Raw genomic sequence first — 18786 nt, forward strand, 5'->3', positions numbered from 1 at the left:
GTCTTTTATACATAGTAAGCGCTTACTATATACCTCTTGGTTTACTTAAACAACTAGGTATCATTGCAGAAGACTCATCAAAGGCCTGAGCTTGTAGCAATTGGTAGAGTGTTTGCCTGGCACACGCAAAGCTCTGTTTGTCATCCCTAGTACCCCATAAACCAGATGTCATTGCCACACACCTATGATCTCAGCATCTGGAGAGAGGAGGCAGGAGGCTCAGAAGTTCAAGGCGTCCTTGGCTACATAGTGAGATTAAGGCAAGCCTGGACTATGTGAGACCCTGTCTCTCACAAGGAAAAGTGAGGAGAAAAAAAAAGGAAAGGGGGGGAATTGAAAGGGGAAGGAAGAGGAGAAATATAAAAACATATTTGTTGTTTCTAATTTTAAATGAATGTTGAAACTGTTCCTCATTGAGTCAACTAAAATCTAAAATCAAGTGAAACGAATGGTTGAACTAGGTCTGTAAAATAAAAACCAAGAGATAATTGGTTTTATATCAGATACCTTTAAAAAGGTCTGGTAAACTACTTAATAATTTTAAAGTAATATGTGCCAGCCTAAGGAACTGCAAAGCTAGTGCTTGCTAGAAGTTGTCATTTGTGTCACCCTCAAAATTAAGCCTTGATCTGATACGGCTAAATTATAAGCATCCCTGATTGGAAGCCCTATCCTTCCCCTAAGATGCAAAAACCTGTATTTCTTTCTCACTCTCAAAACCTGCTCTTATTCACACTCAGTACACTCATTCATGAAACGTAAAAATTAGCAGCAACCAGATGTCATAGCAGGTGTCAACCTGCTTGTCACAATAATTTGGAGTGTCTTTCAAGCTATAATGAAAAGAAATTCTTGGGGGTAGGGTACACTGATAGGCAACTCTGAGGTTGCTTAGCCATGCCTGCCAGGATGAAAAGCAGGGAGGTCAGACACCTGCCATTTTCCACGAGGGACAGGTAATCAGAGGGATTTAAATGCTTAAAGTCAAGCTGTATCGCCCACAAAACACACCCATTGTATGGGACAGACCACATGCCAAAGTGGAGGGTCTCAAATTGCTCACAACACCCAAATGCAGGAAGTTGCCCAACTCCCAAGGGCTCATGGTTATGAATCCATTGCCTAAGCCCAAGCTTTAACTCGAAATGGAAAGTCATTTCATTAAAAACAGTCATTATCTGGGGACAAACTTGAAAGTTAAATTTTAAGTAAGAGAGGGAAAAGAAAAAACTACTTGGGATTATTAGTCATTTAATCTTGTAATTAGTTGAAACTTGCCTGTTACCACAAGAGCAATTGAAACTAATTTCCTTTTGGCCCTGCCTGCATTTTTGCCTTTGCAGCCCTGAAGTTGTAGAAGATCATCTCAATCAATTTCCATCTTTAATGGTCTAGAAAATTCTATCAGTAGTCAAGAACAACAAGCATGTGCTGGTTCATTTCCATTTGGTTTCTATTTGAGAGTCATTCTCTTTGTGCTTCCTTGACCTCACCAGCTTGTCTCATATTTCTAGTTCTGAAACAATATAAGGGCCATCCCCTCACATGCAAAATAATATCCCAAATGTGCTGGGAATAAAAATCTAACCTATACTTTTCAGACCTCAAATTTGAATATGCATCATGAAAATGGCATAGATCTGACTTGATGATTTAGGACAAGATCATAACTAGGACTAGGAATTTTCCTTTGTACAGTGTCCTATTTTTTTAAACTAAAAATAGCCTTCTCATTAACCACAACCTTCCCTTCCCATATAATGGGCCTAAGATGTATACATAAAGAACAGAAATGTCTCTTGCCTGAAAACCTTCAGGACATTATAGTATCGGCCCCAAGTTTCTTTCTCCTAAATGCTTCTATTCCCTGTAAATCCAGTGTGTGTGTGTGTGTGTGTGTGTGTGTGTGTGTGTGTGTGTGTGTGTGTGTATTATATCTTGGTTCCTCCTTACTTACCTAAGTGTCCAAGTGAAATATGGACAAAGATTGCCTAGGACAAAAGTGTGTATATGTGTGTGTATATGTATGTGTGTATATATATATATGCTCCCAAGATTGAGCCTCACTCTTCCAGTCTGGGCTAAAAACAACCACAGTCAAGAAAGTAAAGAAGTGACCTAGGTGTATGCCTCCTTCTCAAACTCCCTCCTTTAACAACCTCTGGGTTTGAGGACCTGCTGCTCAATTGGCTAGGCAATTTTCACAAGAATGGCCTTTTTACCAGACCCAAAGAAAGAAGTTAGTCTTGAGGCTGAAGCAGAGAGAGAAAACAGTGTTTAAAGAAAGACATTAAAGGGGAGAAACATGGGAGGTTGGGTGCAGATATTTGTGGGGACTTCGGGGAACCAAAAAAAAAAAAATACAAAAAAAAAAAAAAAAGACAGGCAATGGGAGATTGTGCTAAAGCATGTGACAAATGAAGCACTGTCACCTTGCTGGGGCCTTTGTGGTTACAGTCATCCTGAGACATACTAAAAACAGAGCCCACCTTTAGCACTTACAACCTTCGAGCTGGATGCACCATTGACCCATGTAGGTTGTTTGGGAGACAGGGCTTCATTCTATAGCCAAGAGTAGTCTTGAACTGGTAGGCTATCCTCCTACCTCAACCATGGCACCCTTCCAGTGCTTTGCCTGTATTAGCTTTTCTACTCATCACTACCCATTATTGGTCCTATGGAGGAGATGAACAGTGCCATTAGCCCTGATTTACAAAGGAAGAAAATATGTAAAGCAATGTACCCAAGGTTCGCAGCAAGTGGCAGAGCTTGACTCTAGAACCCACCTCATCACAGTCAAGATCATAATGCATATTTACAAATAAGACAAGGCCTCTAAGTTCTGTTATTAAATAAAGCATGCTCGAAAACCTCAGTAAAGCGTGCTGAGACTGTATCTCATCAGTGATGGACACCTGCTGCACAGAGCCCTGAGTGCACTATCCCCAGAATCACAGAAACTGGGAGTAATGGTGCACACCTGTGATCCCAGAACTCTGGCAGTGGAGGCAGGAGGATCAGAAATTCAAAGTCATCTTTAACTATATAGCAAGTTCAAACCCAGTCCAGCCTCCACGAGACATTGTCTCTTGACAATCCAATAAATACAAGGGTAAATATTACTAAGTTTCCCAAGGTACGGTAAAATATTTGGCTACTGTCATTTGGCAGACGAGAGACTGAAAGTTTGGAAAACATGACAAATTCTTTGAAGATGAATACAAAAGTCAAGCATCTATCTCATTGTCACTTGTGATTCTCTGGGAAATGAGAGGTGGTAGAACTCTCTGTCTCCTGTGTCCAAAGACCTAAGTTCAATCCCCAGTGTTTCATGGAACAGACAAGCAAACAAAACAAAAAAAAAATCAGGAGTGGCCTAGATCCCTGCTTTCAGCCTTTAAGCATTGAACAGCCATAGCTCTGGAAAAACAATCTAGAGAGAGATGGTAGTGTAGAGTGATCGAACAAGAGGTGAACTAACCCGTGTGAGGACTGAAGGAGTAAACAACCCAGTGAGAGACATTCTGTGAGTCTGCTGACCTAGGCTTTCCTATCTTCCTGCGGCAGCTAGTTTTCAGAACCACAGCTATTTAGCTGAAAACCAGTAGAACCCCAGATTTCACGAGGTCTTACATATTCTAAAACGGGGGAGGGCCCATCAGGAAAATGACACAAAATTTATATATCTTTTTTTGAGACAGGGTCTTATATATCCCAGATTAGGCTTGAACTTGCTATGTAGCCAAGGATAACCTTGCATTTCTTCTGGTCTCAGGGATTATAGCTTGTGCTGGCACTCTGGGTCTTATGGGATGCTGAGGACAAAACCCAAGGCTTCAGGCAGACAAGGCCTTGACCAGCAGGGCTATAGCCCTAGCCCTGGTACAAGAGTTGAGAAAGGATTGAGCAGTGAGATGTCCTGACCCCCAAATACTGGGTTTTGAGGATTAGAAGGACAAAAGGAATTACAGAACTCAGGAATGATGTATTTTCTACTTTGGTGTCCTTGTGATGTCAGTAGCCACTAACTGATAGCTACTTATGTGACCAACTGTACCTACAATGCTGGGATTCGTTTTTGTAACTTTTTCCTCTGAGATCCACCCAAATGGGTTTAATACTAGTCACAAGTTCTAGTAGTGGCTTCTGCTTAGTAATAAACAATTATAACACCTTTTAAAGTCAGGGTATGTAGCCATTGAGCTTTATGTGGGCTTCAAGCTACATCAGTTGGAGTCAATGAAAGATAATGCAGTACAGTGCCCCTTTATTAAATATGTTGAATGAAAGGGTCTCTATGAGAGGCTTTCTAGTGAGGAATAGGAGGAGGGGGAGGGGTCCACTAAGGCCTCATGCCCCTGGCAGCTGCACTAGGACACTGTGCTTTCCTGACTGCCTGGCTTTCTAACATATTGACTGTACTTAGTTGACCACTATCCTGTGTCCCTAGGAGTGCTACCTCAAACTTTTTCACCTTTTTAATCATGGCCACTCTCAGATACATTGTGTTCCACAGAACAGACCTAACAACCATGAAGAGCATTCCTCCTGGTGACCTCAGCTCACACACTGGCCCAGGAAGAAATCCACACTCACATTCCTCTCTCAAGATGCCATCAACTATATTTATGTAGCTAATTTTCTTCAATTTTAGTCCCTCGTTTTCAGTGTGTCTGTCTTTCCTCTTCGTTCTGCCCCTTCCTTGCATTCCTAGTTTAGCACCACAGGGCATTAGTTCTTTCAGAGACCTCCATTGCCCTGGCTTCCACCAGAAAGCTCTTCATGTGCATGCGCCTCAAGCTCCAAAGTATTCTGACAGAAATAGATGGGAAGAACTGAAATGAGAAGTCTTCCCTCAGATAAACTTTGTGAATGGCCTTATGGCTCTCAAGCCCTTCAATGGCTCCCTGGAACATTAGCATAACAAAGGTACTGCCAGACCCTTGTAAAGAAGCCTTGGAAACCCTCTGTTGTGAAAGCCTATCAGCATTTCACAGGCAAAAGCCAGTTTGGGAACTGCTGTCATAGGTTAATCTTCAGAGGTAATGGGCAAATTCAAGGTCACTGAGGCATCTTCAGAGCCCCTCTTCTGGCCTTACCCTACTACCTAACCTTCTCCAAGGGCAGTGATTTATTTACAGCAGGTGGTCTTGAAGGACCAAAAATTCAAATTAATAAAAGTTTAAAAACTTAGGGAACCTCTAATGATAAAGGAAAATTTAACTCCTTAAATCAGGAGTGCCACGACTGGAGCCTGATCCCCTGCTCTCAGAGGAGAGGTAACTGTCCACCACTCCTGTCAACATTCCTTTGCTAATTGCTGATCATAAAGATCCCCCAGCCCTGGAGATCACTGACGGACCCAGTGACTCTGTAACCGTGCAAGCCTATGCCCTGTTTTATCTCAGTCAAATGTATCCTCCTTAAAATGCATAGCTACTAACTCTGTACTTTGTATGACCTTAAGTAACCATGGAAACTCTGTAATTTATGGCCTCCAACCTTATGGTCTGCCCTTTTGAAAAGCTTCTCTTTTGGCTGGGTGGTATCTCATCTGCCCACTATGCAATGAGATCCTGAAGGACCCCAGCCTAAGATGTTTTCTTTGCAGATACATGAGAACCTGAATTTATGAACTTAACAGGAAAGAGCCGTTAAGGTTGAAGAATTCCACCCTAACAAATGGTTCCCAGAGATAGAGATGAAACTGCCCTGAACGACCCATGAGCCCAGAGATTGCGCTGGGAGATTGCAGTCGGCCACCTGGAACAAGCTAATCAAAACTGTTTTTACCTTTAAGAAGCCCCTAGACCACAACTCGGGGTCCAGCTCCTCTGCTCCTGCGTGAGTAACATGCTGGGCCCCGGGACTCGGGTTGCTGAATAATAAAGCCTCTTGCTGTTTGCATTAAGTTCTCGTCTCCTCCTGGTGACTGAGGTCACCACTCCCGAGTAGTAACCCTGGGGGTCTCACCCTGTGGGGGTCTTTCAGTCTCATTCCTCGGGCACAAGGACCAGCTCTGTCCCTCCTTGTTGGCAAGCTCTGAGGGCATCCAAATGAGTTGCCAAGAGAATTTTCAACCTCACACTTCCTCTTCCCAGCAAACTATACTTCCAGAGGCAGCAACAATGATTTTTTTTGTCCCTTGGGATGCAAATGATGGCTTAGAGTGTAAAGAGCTGGTGCTTAAACATATACTTATATAAACATATGGTATTTAAACATATATATTTAAATTATCATGTATACTGAGTTATTTGTGTATGTGTGTGGACTCACACTTGCCCCAGGAAGGGTATGAAGGTCAGAGGACATCCTGCTGGAGTTTCCTTCTACTGTGTGAGTGTAGTATATCAAACACAGATCATCAGGCATGGCAACAAGCTTCCACCCCATGGCATCTCCACAGCCAATCAATACTTGACAGAAGCTAGCTTCGGTAAGATGACCCCCCCAACACCAATTTTAATGCAAGTTCAAATCTTAAATCCTGGTTTTTTCCTCAATACCAGCATCCTTGTTTTGTCTTCCAGAATGAGTAAGCTCTCCTTACCACAAAGAATAAATTAAATAGGTTCATACAATTTAATGTTTTTATATCTCTTTAAACAGAGATGACTACATTTCTACTACAGGTACTTTTCTCAAGTGGTTTGTCCAGTTTTTTTTTTTTTTTTTCTTTCATGTGTGTTTGCATGTGGGTGTTTAGGTGAATTGCCTTTGCGTGGGTGGGTACACATGCACATATGTGTGATTGCTGTGGAGGCCACAGAACAAGCCTGGATATTATTGCTTTTGATCTCTCCACCTAAATTTTTTGAGACAGCATCTCTCATTGGCCTGGGGCTGACTAGGTTGGATGGCCAGTAAGTCCCAGGATCCTTATGCTTTCCCCAACCCCCAACACAGTGCTAGGATTACAAACTTACATCCCCATGCCTAACTTCTTTATATGGGTTCTGGGAATCACAATCTGAGGCCCCTGCTTTTGCGGCAAGCACTTCACCAACCTAGCCATCTCAGCCCTGGTTTGTTCTTTTTATTGTATTATTTTGTCTATGTTGTAGGATATTTTTGCATTTGCTGGGCACACACCAGTGCTTGCACACAGTGCAAAGTAACAGATTCAGACACTTCATTTGTAAAAGCAGGTTCACTAGACTCCCAACTGAGCTAGGTCAGTCCACACTGGTGACATGTTCAGCAAGCAGGGCACTGGGCTTCTGCCCAAACAATGTTTTGGGTTTTTCAGGGACAATGCCACAATGCTAAAGGCAGCCCATCCTCATTCTGTCCTTACATAACTTCAAGACGTGGGAGGCCATTGATAAAGGGAGCCAACTGACGACCACTGAGCCAGAGCTGGAATCCACCAGTAGTGGGTGGCCCTGGATAAGCCCCAGAATCCACTGGTCAGAGTTTTCTTGTTTGTAACTTGCTGCGGTTGGAATGGAAGCTGTAAAATTTTATGACTCTATTAAACAACTTCCTGTTGTTTTAAAAGGGCCTCTAAAAGGTATTTGGTTAATTAAGCACTAAAATTCAATTGAAGGAGGAACTCACTTCTCAGACTCTAAGTTTCCAGCTTCATCCCTCGTGCTTAAGCAGCACCAGCCACAGGTTTACTGTGTAAGTGTTGTCGGGGTCACCCTCAAGGAATTATGGGAACCCCTCAAGGAATCGTGGGAACAGCTATGCCTGCACTGTGGCCTTTATGAGGACATGCATTTTATTAGACATAACACGTGAGTTTTAGATGACAAACTGAATTCATTAAGAGTAAATAAATATAACACTGAATTTTCAAAGATCCACTTAGGTGGACCTCAGAAAAATGCTTATTGGAAAATCTGAAGTAAAGATAGCAGACAGTCCCATCACAAAGACATTACCCAGCAGTATGTCTCTCACCTGCACTTTGGCGGGGACCGCCCCTGGCACCTGATACCTCAGCTCATGTGCAGTGCTTTGAGACTTTGGGAGCAGGAAAGGGTAAGAAAGGGAGCGGTATTTTGGCTTCATAATCTGAAACAGAAAAGGCAAATTCAAAAGAGATTCAAATGAGAAAAGAGGTCCTTTATTTCTCACTTTGTAGTTCCTTGGAGCCAAAATAAATAAATAAATAGATAAATAAATAAATAAATAAATAAGGTAAATAGATATTTCTAAGTTAAAAGCTGGAAGCTGTCTTTGTTTTCAGTGTCCATTTTTCTCCCTTTCACCTTTGCAGCAGGCATGCATTCTTTTATATTATAAGAGAAAATCAGATGTGATCCACAGTTACAGAGATATATAATTGCAAAAATGAAATTCCTATGTTGTGGGCCAATGTTTTACTATGTTGTAAATGTCTTACCACAGCAATTAGGCATGTTTTCATTTTAAACAACTTCGACATAAAATCGGACTAAGAATCATGATTTGATTTATATTATTCAGGAATTTGAGAGCTCATCTGTCACTCTATAACTCTGGAGGCTAAGGCAGGAGGAATACTGTGAGGTCCAGGCCATGGTGGGCTACATAGGAACACTGTCTCAAAAATGTTTTTAGTACTATTAATTAACATTGTAACTAATTCTAGCTGTATTTGAACCATTAGAAGTGATGTAGAAATAGTTTTTCTGGGAAGAGATTTTTATACCTAAAAATATTATTGAGTGTTATGTTAATTTATCCTCTTAGGAGCAGGGCACAGGAGTATAGAAAAAAATCCAACTCTAAATATTAGCCATATTTTTATTTTTGATAGCACAGTAGATTAAAAGTAATATTGTGCCAGGGAGTGGTGGCACATGTCTTCAGTCTCAGCACTCAGGAGGCAGAGGCAGGCAGATCTCTGTGAGTTCGAGGCCAGCCTGATCTACAGGGTGAGTTCCATGACAGCCAGAGCTACACAAAGAAACTGTGTGGAAAACACAAAGTAATAAAAGTAATATTGCTTTGCTTACTCATGCATTCTCTCCAAACTTGAATTTAAAATACTGCACTGATTTTCTTGTTACTTTCATATGACCGGTAAGTAAACTGATACCCTAAGTTGTTCATGAAAGTAACTCAACTAGGTCCCTTTTCCAGGTTATGAGAGTAGCTAGCATCATTATTTCAAGTAAATACAGTGGGTCCTTAACAGCACCAATGATTTGGCTGAATTTCTGCATGGTATGGTCTTGCTGTTAAAGCAATAGCAATGGCAGCTTGTAAGTAGGCTCCATCTGGAGAAAAGAATTGGCTCGGGCTCATCCTGCTTTCCCTGTGCAAAGCCAGCTCCACAGCTCAGTGCCAGTATAAGGCCAGAACAGCCCAAGATCGGAAGGGACTTTGCAGGTGAACCTCTCATCTAAACAAGCCCTACAGACCCTATAATAGTGTCTACACATCTACTGACTCTGTCTCTGCAAATACTTAACCCTTGCTTAAATTCACAGGCCGTGATCGCCACTTCTATCACTCCACATAGGAGCTGTCTGGCATAATACTCTAGAAAACAGTTCCCTTTTTTTGTAGTGCTCCACAGCCCAGCATTATGACAATGATATTCACAACAATGGATGGTGTCACAGATGTGGCCACAGCAGCCCTTTCCTTCCAACCCTCTGAGCTTCTCCTCAGCCAGGGACTAATGTGGGCCAAGTTCTAACAACATTGGTACCTTCGTGAAGTTCCAGCGCTGGATGAAGTGACGAGCCACGTCTCGAGCTGCCTTCCCATGAAGCACAGAACCAATATCATGCCAAGGCATTCGAGGGGTGGAGTACCTGTCAATGAAATCTGCCCGGGGGCACCAGGCAAGGACCCATCGCTGAGTTCGGTGCCAGGGGACAGAAATACTCTGACCTCAACTAGGATACAACATAATCATGGTCAAGGAAACACAGATATTCAATCAAGAAATTCAATCATCTACCCTCTCCATGGACCCTGCTATATGCTCAATTTTAATCTGCAGACAGAGCAAAATGTGAATTGGTACAAAAAATCAAAGCCTACATGCTTAATAGGATTCCCCTTTAGATCTGTGGAAATAACAGCAGGCTATCAATATACACAACACCATACTGCCTACCTTTTAGACATACAAGCACAATCACTAAGACATCTCTCTAATGAAGGAAGATTGAGAAAATAAATACAAAAGAATATGACCAAATGAGGGATACCCTCTGGTGGAGAATTTCAGTTTATACCCTAAAATATAGCTGTGGGAAATTTGGAATTTTAAGTTTCATGTTTTCTTACCACTACAGCAAAAAACTCCTATGGGTATGACCAAATCGGATCTCCAAAATTTAACCAAAATTTCAAAGACAAGAATAAAACATCCATTGAGGATCTTTAGGTAGTTAATGGTAGGCGGGGAAGGGAATGGCACTCTTCAGCAATGTAGCCACTTGTAGTCAGTTACCTGTGCTCCTGTAACTCCTTACCCATGCTCTTGACAGCAAATCTAATTAAACTCACTAGACCATCAGGAGCACAAGGGCTTTTCATTGGGAAGAGGAAGGGGACCAGTGGGAACGGGAGGGGGGAAAAGGGTAATTCAGGGGGTGGGGAGAACCAAAATATATACATGTATGAAAAGTTCATAATAAAACTCACAACATATAATTAATAAATGCAAGTTTAAAACTTGAAATAAACAAAACAGAAGGCACTTAGATCATGCACATGCATAGCTGAGATGCCCCAAAGTGAAAAAAAGCCTGGAACCTGAGCTACCCTCCTCCCCAGTACTCACCAGCAAAAGGCTTGTCCAGTTGGACCCAGTCCTTGAAGACAAAGTTGCAGTAATCCTTCCCATGCCAAAACCTGGTCTCCCCATGCAGCTCTCCCACACCCGTCTGTACACTTCGGATGGAGCCAGTGTCTGTGAACATTGCAAGATTGGCTCAGAGGCTGAGAGTTGATTAGGCCCTGGAAAGGAACCTCCTGTACCTTGCTAAACACTCCATCCCCCCTCACTTTTCTTCCTGAATCCTGTCACTAGGGCAGCCTGTGTCCATTGGTCAGGGACTGTGGGCTGACATAGTATTCCAACAGTCACGAGATTCTCTTTAAGTAGCAACAGAGGTCCTAACCAGAGTCATCATTAGTTAACAGGGCAGTTAACTCTTGGCAGTTGAGTAGGTTATTCTCACAGCCTACCAGGTCAGGGAGAATAGACCACAGAGTAAACTATAAAGAATTCCCCAGGTGGGGCTCCAAGAGAACACTAAAACCAAGTGAGGATGGGGGTACACTAGGCAGAGGCAACAGAAGCCAGGCTACCAACACGGTGGATACTTCACGCCTTCCTCATCTCAAAAAGCACAAGTCTCATACATATAGGCAGTCCATGTTCCAGCCTCAGAATTAGATAGCTACATGGCACCAAGAGCCTACATTTAGGGTCATAAAGCCTTACATGTAAAGTGTATGATTTGGCCTAGATGACAGCTAAGATCTTTCAGTCTTTAACATTCTTATCACAAACATCATCCATAAAAATATAACAGACAGAAGCTTACAATCGCGGCACTAAAGCAACAGTTTGCAGCAGCATTCTACAGAGCCGAATGGACCACTCTACTTAAGAACTGTTAAACAGTGAGAAAGTTTCAGGGATGTGCCAGTCATAAAGACAACGAAGCAGGGGTTCTTGGAAGCAGAACTGAAACCACAAATGCAGTACTTGGCACAAGAGAGGCATTAGACAGGCAGGCATGGGGTGCAAGAACGATTGTTAGATGAATAACAGTAGTACCACTTGAAGTAGCCTGTGAGAGTCGTGCTGGCCAACACACATTACCACTGACATATCACCCTAGAGCTGTCCTTGCATGTCCCTTCCAAATGCAAAGTGTTTAAAAACATCTCTAGAATCACCTCCCATCTACAGGAGGTTCAAGTGTTAAGGGATTTAGTGTGTGTAGGAGGTACTTCCCAGACCTACAGCCATCTGTCTTTTTCTTCTCCATTTTTCCCTTCGCTTAGCTCCAGGCTTGAGCATGCCTTATTTTTCACAGTATTTTGGCAGGCTAACCCGCCTTGCCTCTGTGCAGCTTGTGTGTTACCCATTCTGTGTAGAATGTCCTTCCCTCCCTTTTGCTTGATCTCTTAGTTGTTCATTATGAGCCACATCATCCTGGCCTCAAGAGAGACAGAACAGACCCCTGCAAGGAATGGCGTCCCCAGCATCGATGTTGTCCTGTCTGGAAATGCCTTCCAAAAGCCTTTGACCAGGCCAGGCAATTGCACAAAACACTGAGTGGATAATCCTCCTCCAGGAGTCTATAAACTCAGAGTGGGTACTATATAACTTCACCACCTGCTGTAGCTTCTAGCATCCAGGAAGTAATAATAAATGTTTGCAGAACAAATATTTTTATGCAGTCACCACACACCTAACATTATATATCAAAATTAATAATTAACTTTGCAAAGGTCATTAAATATATCGTATGAAAGATAGTTTAAATTGCCAATGTCAACAAAAGCAACTAACGTTTGAAACAGACTTCTATTATCTTTTCTCAGCTACTGGCTTTCCTGATGTGTACCCCTGAAAGGAAAGAGCACATGGTGGCTGTGGGCTGCCCTGTAGGTTCTTCACAGAAAGCATGGATATTGTTGGGAAGGGGGGCTAGAGAGATGGGGGTAAGCAAAGAGAGGGTGAGAATATAAAATAAATGATGAGTCAATTCCAGATTTACAAAACATAGGAACAGAGAGATGGCTCAGTAAATAAAGGTACCTGCAACCCAGCCTAGGGCTCTGAATCAATCCCCAGGACTCAAATGGTGCAAGAACTGACTTGCTCAAATTGTTCTCTAATCTCCTCAGGCCTGCCAGTGCCACATACACACAGGTGTACCCACCCCCACCACACACACACTGTAATAGAAAATTAGGAAATACAAACATGGAATAAGTTTGAGATATGATATTAGTTGTGTGTGGTGATTGTAAATATATGCATACACATAATTGATTCTCATCAATTTAAGAAGTAAAGAGAAGACTTTAACATGGATACCCATATGCTTGTTGAAATATTATGATAGTTATTATGATAGTTGGTTATCATTTTGAGGGCAAAAATGGAAGTAACTTTCTAGTCTCAGAAAACTGGATTCAGATGCCCACAATTCAAACTTGCTTTTGTTTGTAGCCAAGGTTCAAGTATTTCACAGGATGGCGGTCCTCGCAACACAGGAAGGCAGCCGAGCACACATGGACATCTGTGAGCAGCCACAGCAGCACTATAGCTGGCTCCCGAATGACATCATCACAATTGCATCTCTTCTCCTTGGGGGCCTCATGCCAGTTTTCTGGCCCTTGTCTGTCAGCAGCCAAAGTTTGCACAAGAGCATCTTCCTATTCCTGCCAGGAGTCTCCAGGCCTTGCTGTAGTCACCTCTTTTTGTCACACCTAATACTAGAATTGCCAGCTGCCTACAGCATCAATATCCCCCTCTCCGAGCCATGGGTGACTCAGTTCCACCCTCTCAGGTGTCTGTGCAGCTCTCCATTTCTCTTCCAGTTATCTTCCTCACATCCTCCCATCACCACTTCCAAAACCATAAGGACATTGTAATAATTCTTCTGGAAATTTCCATCTCCTTCAATCTTGAGCACATTGGCACAACCTGGTTGGATCCCTTTTCATCAAGTATATTCTTCATGAATCTTTACCTTTAGCCAACCCCCATCATGGTGTTCTCCAACATTTTTTGATTTAGACTCTTTTAGCCTGACTCTCTGGAGCCTCCATAATTGACCCAGATAGACTCCATTAGCCCAGTTTACACAAATTAATCCTTAATCACAACCCCCAAGTTCCCAAACTCTGAAGACCCAATGGTGTGTTCATCATTCATTTGTTATCAGATGCTACCCTGAACTGACCTGGAAGTTTTCCTGACTGCATTGTCCCTACTCAAGCTGCACATATGCTTACATCGCCTGTATTGCTGGAGCCTGGTGGAAGTGACATATAATACAGGGTATAGATACAAGATCACTCTTCTAAACCCTAGCACATTCTAGTTACGGGAGCATGTCTGGCTCCAGGGCTTCCCGTAGACCTCTGTGGGTTTGTCCCACTGCATAGTTAAGTTTGAAAACTGAAAGTGTTTTTGGTACTGATTTTCAAATCTGTGCCCCATGATAAAAAATTATCCTGAAACAACTGTTCTCTCCTTTCTTAGTCCCTATCTTCCAAGTTTTTTTGTAGTATTGGGGCCTCGTGCATGGTAGGCTAACACTCTACCACTGTGCTACATCCTCAGTACCCTACCTTTTGAATCTATATTCACATCTAAGGTTGGTTCCAATCCAGGTCCTGATTAAGTTATGTGTTTTTGAAAACGTTCAGTCTTCAACTTTCTAATTTCCAAGTGTATGTGAGGGTTTGTGACCATGTCTTGGGTCTGTTAATAAGGTTCCACCTGAAGGAAGAGAACTAACCACTGTGCTAACCAGCAAAACATTCCAAACTGCTTCATGATCAACTAGCACACAGTAAGCGGGCCTTTTTGTTTGTTTGTTTTTTGTTTTTTGTTTTGTATTGTTTTGTCTTGTTTTGTTTTCAGACAAGACCTATCTAGCCCTTGCTGGCTTTAAATTCACTATGTAAGGCAGGCTGGCCTGGAATTTGTCACAGTATTTGCCTCTGTCCCCCCAAATGCTGAGACTGCAGATACGAGCCACCATGTCTACCTGAGCTAAGCTTCTTGGGAGAACGCTAAGTCTTTTGCACCCAGTGCACTACGGCCCACAGAAGTCTAGAGAAGCCACAGCCCAATTATCAGCCCAATCAATGTGAAATCCTGCTTACTGATCTGGTCAGTATTATTTACAAAGGAAAGCTCAGCAAATGCTCCATAAATGTTATAGGAATCAAATTCTGTATTTAAAACAGTGTCAAACAAAGCAATAGAAACCTAGAACCCTCCTTAGAACATAATTCTGAAAAGAGAAATCCTTGGAGGTGGCTGGGTGCTTTTCTAGTTAAAATACATATTACAGAACCTACCCTGGTTACTGAACTCCTAAAGCAGAATTGTGTTTAGTAAAGTCTTTCTGTTTAAACCCGCCAATCATCTCTCCTGTGTTGGGAGCATAGCACCAAGCTCCTTGTGCCCACAGATTTCCAGAGAAACTAGGAATGTTGAATTAAGCACACAGGATTGTCTTTCCAGTGGGAAAGATGAAAAACCTGTTCTTCCATCCAGAAAGCTGAGAATTGGGAGTGATAAACTGTTGGTATTCTGTGCCATCTGTTGGGCCAGGTCATATTAAGTTTCCACAACCAAGACCTGAGGTGACTAGTCATCTAAATGACCCTTATAGTCAGAGGCTCCTCCAAGCTCCCACAACCAGGACCAGAGGTGGCTAACAGTTCAAATGACCTCTATGCTCTCTGTATGACCAGACCAGGCCAGACCTTTAGGCCCTTAAGCTAGCACAGGCAGTCTGTCCGGAGAATCCATTGTCTTGGAGGAAATGACATGTACCCTGAGTTGAGTTTCAATGTAATCACGCTTCCTTGTGCACCAGGGATTGCGTTACACCAGGAAGCCTTTTTCTAAACTATGCTGTGCTGAAATACATTGGGAAGAATGTCTCTTTTTTGCCTCCCCGGAGTCTGATCCAGGTTGACAAAGTCAATTTGCACCTTGTTTTCCTACTTATCTCTTCATGTAGTTCCCTTCCCCACATGGACACCTGCAGGGACCCCTCACACCTGTACCCTGCACTGTGACCTCTGTATGGCAAGGCATCCTGGGAGGCCCTTCCATGTGGCTATCTATACATTAACACTATTCACTGACTTTCCAGAGATCAAATTCTTACAGTAGCCTACAAAGCTGTTTGTAGTCTATCCGGTCCCCCACCTTGCTTTGCTAACATTCCCATCTCCACAGCCACATATCTAGAACATCCCAATCATCCCTGGCCATGTGTTCTTTGAACTTGCTGTAGCTCCTGCTTAGGACACTACCCCACACAGTTTCTTACTCTCCTCTTCTCCTTTTTTTGTTTTGTTTTGTTTTGTTTTGTTTTTTGGTTTTTGGTTTTTTTTGGTTTTTCGAGACAGGGTTTATCTGTGTAGCTTCAGAGCCTATCCTGGCACTCCCTCTAGAGACCAGGCTGGCATTGAACTCACAGAGATCTGCCTGCCTCTGCCTCCCAAGTGCTGGGATTAAAGGTGTGCGACACCAACGCCCAGCTCCTCCTCTCCTTTTTGACTTCCAACCCATAAGAGTACGATTCTCTAATCAAGTTATATAAAATAGTAATCCATCCCTCTGCTTTCACACCATTGGTTTCCACTATAATAATTGTCACTGTTTGATATACTAACCCCATCCTTATTACATTAATTTCATCCATAGTACTTAGGACGGTGGTTGGCATTTCTTAGGAGCTCAGTACATATTTATTCATTTGAGCATAAAAGGGGCCTAGAGAGATGGCTTAGTGGTTAGAGTGCATGCTGTTATTTCAGGGGACCCCGGGTTGGCTTCCAGCATCCACCAGAAACACACACATAATTAGTATTCAAATAAATCTTTGAAGAACCATGTGAGCCTCTGCTTTAATGTCTGCTCCATCTCATTAAGGATGACCCAACTCCCTACTTCCTTATCATTTCCAGAGGCTAAAATCTGGGTTATTTACTTCTTCCTTTCTCTTAAAATAAACAAGTCTCCAGTCAGTGAGTGAAGGAGACGGGGGATGCCTGTCACGGACAGCAGCATCATGTCCTAGATCATCACTGTGGGTCTCAGGCCGTCAGCCAGGGGTTGGCCTAATGTGCCACATACCTTTCTGCCTCAGTTCCACTTGCTTCCACTGTGCACACCACTAACCATCAGCGTGCAGACCTTTACACACTTCAGCAACCTTCCATTTCATTTAAAGCTCAGTTATAAAGCAGCAAACACACACACCAGAATGCCACTTTCCAGAACTGCCTTAACTAAGAATTCTTCTTAATATTTACAGATGCACAGGTACCCTGTCTTGGTCCCCTTAGTTACCCAAAAGCTTCCAGACCTCAGAATAGTGAGGTGCACGTAGGCACAGACATAAATGAAAGTTGTTCTAAACTTATGTGCCAATCAAGAACTAACCTCACGTTAAATAACTAAGACAAATCCCATATAATATTTTCCATTTTTAATTGTGTGTCAATATTAATAGAATTTACACTGAGCTTTGGTTCATTACATATAGTTAATGCATTTAAAAAATTGCTGTGTCTGGGTCCATGTGATGGCTTGCCACCAAGCCTGGAGATCTGAGTTCAATCCCTTGGCCCCACATAGTAGAAAGAGAAGACCAACTCCTGAAAATTGTTCTCAGACTTCCACACAGACAACATAGCCTAGGCATATTCATAGACACACAAAAAATAAACACATATCATTAAAAAATTAGAAGCTGGATTCCTAAAGAATATTGGAGCTACTCCTTAAGTTCCAGCCTTACTAGTCAGGTTCCCTGGAGATTCATCCCAGCCTATCAGCTGGCTTCCAACATCCCAATCTAGTAGAACAGAATCTTAGCTTCGGCATGAAGCCGAGGTCATGATGGATGGAGTGTTTGCATTTCTGCTAAGCCACATGTGTAAACACGAGGATGCTGATGTACTGGGTCTACACTGGGCAAATGAGTCTCTTGCCATCTGGTCAAGTTTTCTCATTTGTGACAAAAAGATAATATTCCTGTCAGGCATTGCAAGTGTCCAGGGCAGTGTGGGACCGTCTGAGCACTTGGCTGCTGATTTATTGTAATGATTCCCCATCCTTAGGTCAGATCAGTTACCAAAACTTTCTTCTTTCTCACCTTCATAATTAGACCCTGATTAATTCATTCCTCACATATCTGATGCTTCTCATAAAAGGTATCAGACAACAATTTTTAACCAGTCCCATGTAAAACATGATAGCTCTATCAAAAACCTTTGTGATTTTTTTCAACAAATGAAATTGCATTTTCCCCACTTTGCATGGGACTCTGTGCCTCAAATGTATCCTCTTAACACCAGTCACCATGCCTTAGCTGAAAGTGGCATGCCCTATTAACAAGTAAGATGTTGGTCTTTCCATCCCAGTGCCTTTGCTGGGCTCATTTCTTTCCTGTTCTGCCTAGCCCCTCAAATTCCCTGTCCTCACCTACCTACTCAAGTTACTGTCAGACCATCTAGACAGGCTGCCTCCTTAAAACATTGCTGTAGGTGAGCAAGAGGATGGATATCCTTTTGCCTTGCACAGAGTTGTGTGTGTGTGTGTGTGTGTGTGTGCCACAGAGTTGTTGAGTGTGTTTTCTTCTTTTCACCACTGGAGTGTAGGTTCTTAGAAGTACAGAGCTTGCACTTGCATGGAGCAGCACCTACCTAACATGAGACATGAAGACTGAGCAGAAAGCCGGTATGAACACACACTCACTGTACTTGTGCAACAGAGGAAGCAACAAAAGCTGAAGCCCATGGGGTTCTGACACTAGCAAGCCACTTACCAGTGCTGTGCCCAGTGAGTCCCTGCTGGGACTCCCTGGAAGGGCGAAAGAGTTTCAAGTGTGGCTTTAAACCATGGATTAAATTCTGGTGACTTCTATAGTGGTTAAAATAACCTGGAGAAAGTTGAGAGTTCTTTTTTGTTTTACAAAGAAACATATTTACATATACATGTATGTGTGTGCACATGTATACATCAAATTTTCCAAACTTGAAAGCAAGCTTAATTATTTTTAAAACAAGCAGATGTATAGAATTAGCCATGAGATCTGGTGTGATAGA

The 18786-nt window shown here is 42.5% G+C and overlaps 1 protein-coding gene across 1 annotated transcript in view; it reads right to left on the reverse strand.

Annotated features, from left to right (window-relative positions):
- The window catches only part of Pld1 (phospholipase D1), a 123900-nt gene that overhangs the window by 59257 nt on the left and 45857 nt on the right, over positions 1-18786 (reverse strand). The window contains 3 exon segments of the mRNA NM_001246828.1: positions 7912-8025; positions 9653-9771; positions 10739-10867. Coding sequence (NP_001233757.1) covers positions 7912-8025; positions 9653-9771; positions 10739-10867 — 362 coding nt within the window.

The sequence above is a fragment of the Cricetulus griseus genome, assembly GCF_003668045.3.
Source record: "Cricetulus griseus strain 17A/GY chromosome 1 unlocalized genomic scaffold, alternate assembly CriGri-PICRH-1.0 chr1_0, whole genome shotgun sequence".
NCBI lineage: Eukaryota > Metazoa > Chordata > Mammalia > Rodentia > Cricetidae > Cricetulus > Cricetulus griseus.